At 32.8% G+C, this 8,680-nt stretch overlaps 1 protein-coding gene across 1 annotated transcript; it reads right to left on the bottom strand.

Annotated features, from left to right (window-relative positions):
- Window positions 1–5,338: 5,338 nt before the first annotated feature.
- On the bottom strand, window positions 5,339–5,943 carry LOC143560625 (defensin SD2). The gene is made up of 2 exons (XM_077048892.1): window positions 5,824–5,943; window positions 5,339–5,698 (listed from the first exon to the last, which is right to left on the bottom strand). The coding sequence occupies exons 1-2, from the start codon at window positions 5,885–5,887 to the stop codon at window positions 5,526–5,528; spliced, it is 237 nt and encodes a 78-aa protein (XP_076905007.1). The 5' UTR covers window positions 5,888–5,943; the 3' UTR covers window positions 5,339–5,525.
- Window positions 5,944–8,680: the final 2,737 nt, after the last annotated feature.

Here is an 8,680-nt window from a genome sequence, read left to right as displayed (position 1 = left end):
GAACATGCAGGGAGAAGGACACAGAAGATGGCAGGGAGTGGAGCATGTAAGGTGTGTGGAAAGATGCACTTGGGGGAATGCAAGGCTGGTCCAAACCAGTGCTACCGATGTGGGAGGGAGGGGCACCTCTCCCGTGAATGCACCGAGGACCAGAAGTGTTATAGGTGTGGTAAGTCAGGTCACATAGCTAGGGAGTGTAGAGAAGCCGTGGCAGTGAGGGAAGGAAGAGGAAACGCGTGAAGGGATGGTCTATTAGCTGCTGAGGAGGTTGCAGGAGAATAAGTGGCATGTCTCAGTTGTTTTATGTTTAGTAGTTAAAGAGTGTTTTATGTTACAGTTGAACCTATGTTGTTTAGCAAGCTTGAATGATTTCCTTTTATGTTATGAAGTACTTGTGACTTCTTGTGCTTTAGTATGAACGATCTATGAATTTAACTTGAATGCATGTTGGTTATAATAAATAGTTGTGTGATGGTAAAGCGTGTAAATATAAGAAGTTTTCCGTTTATAGGGAATAAGTTAGGTTTCGGGGGCGAAACCTCTTTAAGGAGGGAAGACTTGTAACATCCCGAAATTTTTATATTGATAAATAAAAGAAAGTTATGTTTAGTAATTTCACGTTTTAGTTATTTAATGTCGAGTAAGGAACGGGTCTTGGGCTTAGTTATTTTATGAACTCGGCCTGTCTCGACCCGTAGGAAGCCAACCCGAGCCTAACCAAACCCGTAGTATATAAACGAAAGTTCTTGACACTTCCACCATTTTCACCATCTTCCTTCACTTACACCCACCCAAACACTCTCATTTCTAGAGAGAGAAGCTAGAGAGAGAAAGTTCTCAAATCACAAATCCGAGTCCACAATCTAGTTCCTAATCGTTTTTGGTAAGTCCCTCTCGAAAATCATCCGTTTTCATAACCATTTTCGAGCTCAAATCGAGCAAAAACTCCCTATTTTCGTAACTTGAGTTTTCGGGTCAAAAACCGCCTTGTTTTGATGTCAAAATGCAAGCTTTTGTGTTTAAAAGTACAAGGAATCGATAGCCCTTTCAATCCCGAGCATTTCCATGTCAAAAACTTCGATTTTGGGTCAAAAATCTGGAAAATCTGGAAAACCCGTGGGTTTCTCCGTCGCCCAGCTTGAAGGAGTCGAATCAGACTCATTCGATCGAACCAGTCGATCGAATCAGTCCATTCGATCGAATGCGTAGATCGAACAAGTCCAGTCGACCGAATAGGGAAGCAACCGAATAGTCTCCAACTCATTCGATCGAATGAGTTTTGTATTCGATCGAATGAGTGTTGTATTCGATCGAACGTGTTCCTATTCGATCGAACGTGTTCCTGTTTGATCGAACGTGTTCCTATTCGATCGAACGTGTTCCTATTCGATCGAACGTGTTCCTATTCGATCGAATCAAGCCAGAACCAAGCTGTTTCCGAGTTCGCCTAAGGTTTAACTTCGCCTGAAGCGAAGTTCGTTTATAAAATGAATTAAAAACCTAATGGAAAATGTGTTAAGGCAGTTATCGAAAACGAGTAGTAGTAGTTAATTGATATGTGTAAATATTATACAGTTAGCCGAGCCTAGTTAAAGAAAGGAATTTCAATCAACGGAGAACGTAACCGTATTCAGGTGAGTTTCTAGCCCCATTTCCTTGTTATGTTTTCGGGGCTGTGTGCATACTCGATGTGAAGTGTGAATCCACTTACTTTAAGTGGTAAGTGTATGCTATAGATGTTATATGAGGTATATATTTATAATGCTTGTCGGTACGTGAACGATCTTCGGATATTGCACGTATCGCCAAGGATAGCGATTGCCAAGTGGTTGATAGTGTGTATGAATGATGTGATGTGACTTGTTCACTACGTAAATACTAAACTAATATGAGTGTGACCAAGGCAGGTTGAGGTAGAGTGTGTTAGAGGTAGCAGGAGTCTAGTAAGGGTGTTAGTGGCATAGCGTGAGTGCGTGATAGGGAAAGCCTATACGTGCCTTCGTTATTAAGTGGCATAGCGTGAGTGCGTGATAGGGAAAGCCTATACGTGCCTTCGTTATTAAGTGGCATAGCGTGAGTGCGTGATAGGGAAAGCCTATACGTGCCTTCGCTATTAAGTGGCATAGCGTGAGTGCGTGATAGGGAAAGCCTATACGTGCCTTCGTTATTAAGTGGCATAGCGTGAGTGCGTGATAGGGAAAGCCTATACGTGCCGTTGTAATTAAGTGGCTAAGCTGTAGGGGTAATTAAGTGGTTAACAGTGGCATGTTAGACAGTGGACTATGTGTCTTCGGATACGTATATATATATTGTATGAAGTGGTTGTATGATAAGTTGCTTGATTAACTAGAACTCACTCAGCGTAGCTGACTTTTAGTATGCACGCAGGTGAGCTGATTATAGAGTTAGCATGAGGATGACACACGGCATGGATTGAACGGCTGGCATCTGAAGAAAGAAGTAAAGATGTTTTAAATATAAAGTTTTGTGTTATGGTATCAAAGAAAAGATTGAATGATTTGTAACAAATGATTGATGTTTTATATTCCGCGAAAAGTTTTAATAAACTCTGATTTGAAGAACTGTGTTTATGAGTAAATCCGACGCGAAAGTAGGGCTTCCGGTAACGGGGCCTTACAATCATTGAAGGAACACCGATATAATACAAAAACCTAGTGAACTAAACACAAGCCAAACGGCGACAAACATATTAGATGTCTTCTTAACATGGTTTTGTGCACATACAATGGAGTTTACCACCATCAGTTTGACACATTCCATTATCAAACCCCTTAGTTTTGCACACAACCCTACAGTTGTTGTCGCTCAAGCAGTCGCCCTTGAGTTTTGGCTCTGTGACTCGCTCGTCCTAGCATCCACCACCATCGGACCACCCAGTTATGTTAAACACAAATGTTCGTAACTAATATTAATAATGATCATTTACAAAATCAACATGTTCATATGTATTAAGTATATATTTTTAGATATCGACTAGGGGGATTAATTACCGATTGTTATGCCTTTTTATTTGTATTTTAGTGTGTACCTTTTTATTTGGATTAATTACAGTTTGTTATGCCTTTTTATTTGTATTTTAGTGTGTACATTTTTGTCATTTATATAAGTTCAAAATTGTTTTTTTTTCATTTATTTCTAAAAATCAAGTTTAAGTTAAATGTGATCTTTTCGCCTCGGCCATTTATTTGCTTTTTGAGCTCCTAGTTTTATATTTCATCATCACGTATAGTGGGTTGTTTGAAGCAATTTTTTTTAAATGTTTGTAAAAAACAATAATAATAGTTTATAAACCACCTTTTATTAATATAAAAAGTAATAAAATACAAATTAAATTCTTATATTACATTGAACTAGCTTTATAAACTCGTATATTACACGGGATAAATTGATGTATAAATTACAATAAATAACTTAATACAAATAAAAATATATATAAATAAGTCTCTGCATATTATTTAATTTTTAAAACTTATTAAACATAGAATATTTGTAAAAACAAAAAAACAAAATAATTTATTATAGTTTTCTTAGATATTTCAAAAATTGAATGTTAGTGTATTCTTTAAACATAAACTCTTTTATATACATTTTAATTTTAAAGAATATATCTTTTATGACATGTAATTATTATATTAATATTTTTATATATTACAATATAATTTATGGCAATAATAATTCAATCAATTAAGATTGACCAATTAATACGGTATGTTGAATTTATAATCAATACTATATATTGAAATATATATTTTTTTCTTTTTCATCAATAGAATAGAAGTGATTTTGGAGGGAATTTGATAGTGATAATTAATCTTAGAATGACATGTGTCCAGAATTATTTTCTTTTATTAGTATAGGTAGATTATGATTCGGTTTAGTTTCTTAATGTGGATTTCAAAATAATTTTATTTACTCTTTTATACTTTTTTTAAAGATATAAGAATATTCTTATTTAGATTGCAACGTTAATATATATAAAAAACCTTAATTAGATTGTAGCTCTAGAGTGAATCATATGAGTTTCAACATAACATATAAGTTATTATCGATTTGATGACAAATATGTTTGTATGATGGGATTATAAGTATATTTAATGTCATGCGCGCATCGAAGTTATATAAATGGTAAAACGGATTGTGATGTAAGTTATGTTGTTATGTAAATAAACAGAGAAATGATTGTGAATACAAAACTAGCGAAAACGTTTTTCCAACGACCTGAAAATAACAGCGTTAGGATTCTGTTAGTCGTGGACAGTCTGGAACAAATTAATATGTTAAAAAGTTGGGACCGTCAGTAGCCAAATCGTTAGTTGGAACCGGCATTGACCAAAAGACAATAGTTTTCATTAATAATAAAAACCAATATATAGAAGCCTTCTATATATTGGTAAAAATTCATTCAAGATCTAACTGTCTTAGCATGTTGTTGTTTACTAGCTGTTGTTACTACTATTTTTTTAATCACTAACAAACAGAGAATTTTAGGTAGTTTGTATGATCTGACTAGTGGCAAAATGCCACCGCCGGTTCAATCCAACCGTACGGAGCCCTTAAGCGCCCTTAAGTTATCTTCAGTTTCGAAGAAACCCCACCCACCCGAGGCCCACTTGTGGTAAAACTCGGATACCCTTATGATCAAACTGGAATGATCTTAGTCTTTTTTTATTAAGTCATCCATGCTCCCTCTAAAATGTTGTTGGTGTAGTTAATTTGAACCTTATTGATAAGACACTCTGGGCTTACTACTAACACCATATTGGAATAGAATTGTTATTACTGTACTATTATTATTATGTTATTTATTATGGTAACAAAAGCGTGTCCTACTTTTACATTATGCATTCAGTTTTATATTTTTGCTACACGAGTACGCTTTTATATGGCAACACCAAGTGAAATTTACAAGTTATTATACTTTTGTGTGTACGGTTGGTGTGTATGCATTTACAATAATGTAACTATTTGTGGCTATATACGTTCACATCCACACATTTTCTCTTGATCTAACAAAGCAATGATAAAGATAAAAAAGTAAAAGTCACAATCATTGAGTTCATTATTTGGAAACTTCAAAAACTAAGTTAAACATTCCTATATTTAAAAAATTGAATCATTTAGAGTTTGTTGTGTTGGGCATAAAGATTGTGTGCTTATGTAAATATGGTTAGAGGATTATATGGCGTTATTATGTATATATATACATTGTGCATATACAGAGAGAGTTGCGTTTTTAACATGATCATGTCATACTATTACGCGTTTTATACGAAAATCCATTTATATATAAAAAGAGAGGATAAGATATTAAGATATATAAGAAAGATGACATTAATTACTTAAATAGAACTAGGTTTGGAAAACCAATTCCAACCACCATAAACATAAGTTATAAGAATCTTAATTATTCAGCCAACATCAAACTACGTACCACGCGGACACATTAAACAAAACACAACTCAAACGAGGATAAACATGAAGTACGTAGTACTAGATCCATAGATCTAACATGGTTTGGTGCAGAAACATCTGCGACGGAAACCTCGGCACCTGCCATTTGGAAACCCCTCAGATTGACACACGTTACCGCAGTTTGTGCCACTCAAACATGTCCCCTTGAACTTGTGGCTTTGTGATTCGCATGATCTTGCTTCCACCATCATGGGAGCACCCAATTCTATAACACATGCACAAAGGTTAATTATAAATAATGTTAGTAAAATGTTGTCATGTAGAAAATCAACTTGTTAGATAATAAAAGTTATGGTTTTAAGAGATTAATTGGCTAGGTGGATTAATTACCGTTGGCTGTTAGAACCATGACAACAAGCAACAATGCAGCAAACAACTTCATGAAAGGCTTCATCTTAATTGATGAGCTAGAGAAAGAGAGAGGTTATGGTGGATAGCATGAGTGTAAATGAAGGTGTTTATATAGACGTTGTGAAGGACAAGTTCCATCATTTTCATCCTCTAGTTTTTTTATTGTTTTTTTTCTTTTTTAAGAAGAATATAATATTTAGATAATATAATATTGTCATTATGTCATGTTAATTAGTATGCAAAATTTGTTTTGTTAGTTGATTTTTTATTGTCGTCGTTTTCTTATAGTTTTACTAAGTGATGGAATAAAGACGATTAAATCGCTAGGAGTTGTGCAACTTTTTATAAACGAAAAAAACTAGTTAATAATAAAGTAAAAGGAAAAAGAACAGAATATGGTTTTATAGAAAAAATATACAGCACTCAGTAGTAACTATTATCCTAATCAAACACATAAAAATGTCTATTACATATTTTCATAAAAATCTAACCTGAACGTAAATTAAATTTAATTGTAGTAAAAATTAATGTAAAAACTCGTTCTTACTTCTTCATCAGACACTACCGACTAAGCCCACAATTATTTAAAAAGGAAAATCGAACGTGTTATGTGGGCCAAACGATAAATGCATTCCAGACGCATGTGTCCAAATTTTACTATCCATAGTAAAAGGTGACCAACAGTAACCCACTAACATCTCTTTTAATATTGACCACTTAAATCTCTTTTATTATTGAAGGTAAAAAAATATTTTTCTTTAAGTTGTCAAATAATTGTAGTCTGTTTCCTTTTAACTTCTTTTAAACATTTTTTAAGACGGAGTTATATCATTACTACTAGAAAACATTTCCTTTTCTATTTCATTTTCTTACGAAAACTTCATAATGTAACTATAACAAATTTCAGGCGAATTTAAAAAAAATGAAAAATACCTAGCATTAGTATAGTAACAATACGATTTTGTTAGAAAATTGTTGCTAACTCTCATAACAAAATTCCAAAAAAAAATATATAAATTAATGATTATGTTTATTATTTTAATTGGAAAACAATATAAGTATAGTTATTTGTGTTATTTACTGTATTGTATACTTATGTTGAAAAGTTGTACAGTAACAATTTAGAAAAATAAAATAGGTTTTGTTGAAAAATTGTATGAATTTTTCAACATACTTTTGTAGCAATTTTGTAAGAAATGTTATTAAAAAAATTGGAAATAATTTTACCAATGTGTGTTTTTCTCACACAACATTTTGTAGGAAGATCGTTCGAAAATTAGTCTTCCAACAAATTTTAACGAAACCCACCGTAAGAAAATAACTTATTTTTTAGTAGTGTATTCACATTGGGACTAGCAAATGACTAGAACCCGAAAAGATCAAAGAGCAATGAAGACTTACAATCTTACAATATCAAAGATATATACACCATTTGTTACAATCAACCCCAAAGTCTTTCAATCTAGATCGATCCTATCCACAGGAAACTCAAAATATTTAAATCTTTCACTATTTTGTGTGGGTTTGAATTCACTCCATTAAAAATCTTGTCATTTCTTGCCTCCACAAGGTCCACGTTGTTTGAATCAGTTTCTTTCATATTGAGTTACGGGTGAAATGATTTTGAAACCCCATCGCATAAGACATAGAGAAGGTGAAAAATTATGGGAGGGGGCTCGCATCATATGTTGATATAAGTTGTCAAACCGAGTTCACTAACGAGCACACGATCGACAAATGTTCAACGGTTTCTGGGTGGTCTGATCAAGCGGACACAAAGTCTATCCAACATGGATATTTATTCTCGTAGTTCTCCATCAAAAAAACGTTTCTTCTTTTGGGGACTCAATTGCTCCACTCGTATGTATTAGCTATAACAATAACTATTTTAATTATTTATAAACTTGTATAAAGAAAATCAGATGGGATCTCGGTTGTTAAAACAAAAATAAATGAAATAGATAGAGTAAATTAATTAACCTGTATATTTTAAATTAAGCAAATAAAATTGATAAAAAAAAAGTGAGTAAACACGATAAAAAAACTACCAAGATTTGTTTTCTCTTGTTGCTAGACAACCAATGGTTTATTAGTTTTGGAGCTATATGTTTATTACCCTTCATATTTTTCAAGACTATGCAAGTATGTATTAATGCATGTCCTCTTTCCATATTATATTAATAAAAGAGTCTACATTTAAAATATGCCACTGTAGGACATTTAAATTGACAACTCACTCAATGCACCACTAGTACTCTGCCTACTCACACGACATGGTATCACTATGTTTGGTTTTTGTTTCATTATTTAGGCTACTTTCTTATTTTCTGTAAATTTAATTTTTTTATAGATATTTATTACTTATGGAAAGATATAGGGGTACACGATGACATTGCAGAAAGTTAAAAACTTTGTAAGCTTGTGGTGAAAAATCGATGGTTTGTATTGTTTACCATTTTGTGTAAAATACGTAATTGAATATCTGAAAAATTGAAAGGCAATTTTTAAAAACATTATATTAAAATGAAGAAAAATGCAAATATTAATTTATAGCAGTTAGTTTTTTATAATTTTTATATTATTTGTTTGGATTTTTCATAACATGTTATATGATGATAATTATTAAATTTTCCTTTCATGTTTTGTTGCACTTTCAACTCAGTGTTATAAAGTTATATCATATTGAAAGAATGAGTATGATAAGAGGAAAAAGAGAGGTCAAGGTTAGCTAAGACTATTCTTATGTTAAAAAAGGTTAAGGTAGAAAATATATAACGTTGAGTTTACGTGTGTGATCAAGAGATGTAGATGATACGTGTGAATGAATGAATGAATT

Source organism: Bidens hawaiensis, unplaced genomic scaffold, assembly GCF_021521415.1.
Source record: "Bidens hawaiensis isolate Kalapana, Puna unplaced genomic scaffold, B.hawaiensis_p1.1 tig00020418_1, whole genome shotgun sequence".
In the NCBI taxonomy this organism is placed as follows: Eukaryota; Viridiplantae; Streptophyta; class Magnoliopsida; order Asterales; family Asteraceae; genus Bidens; species Bidens hawaiensis.
This window is presented reverse-complemented; position numbering and strand designations above follow the sequence as displayed.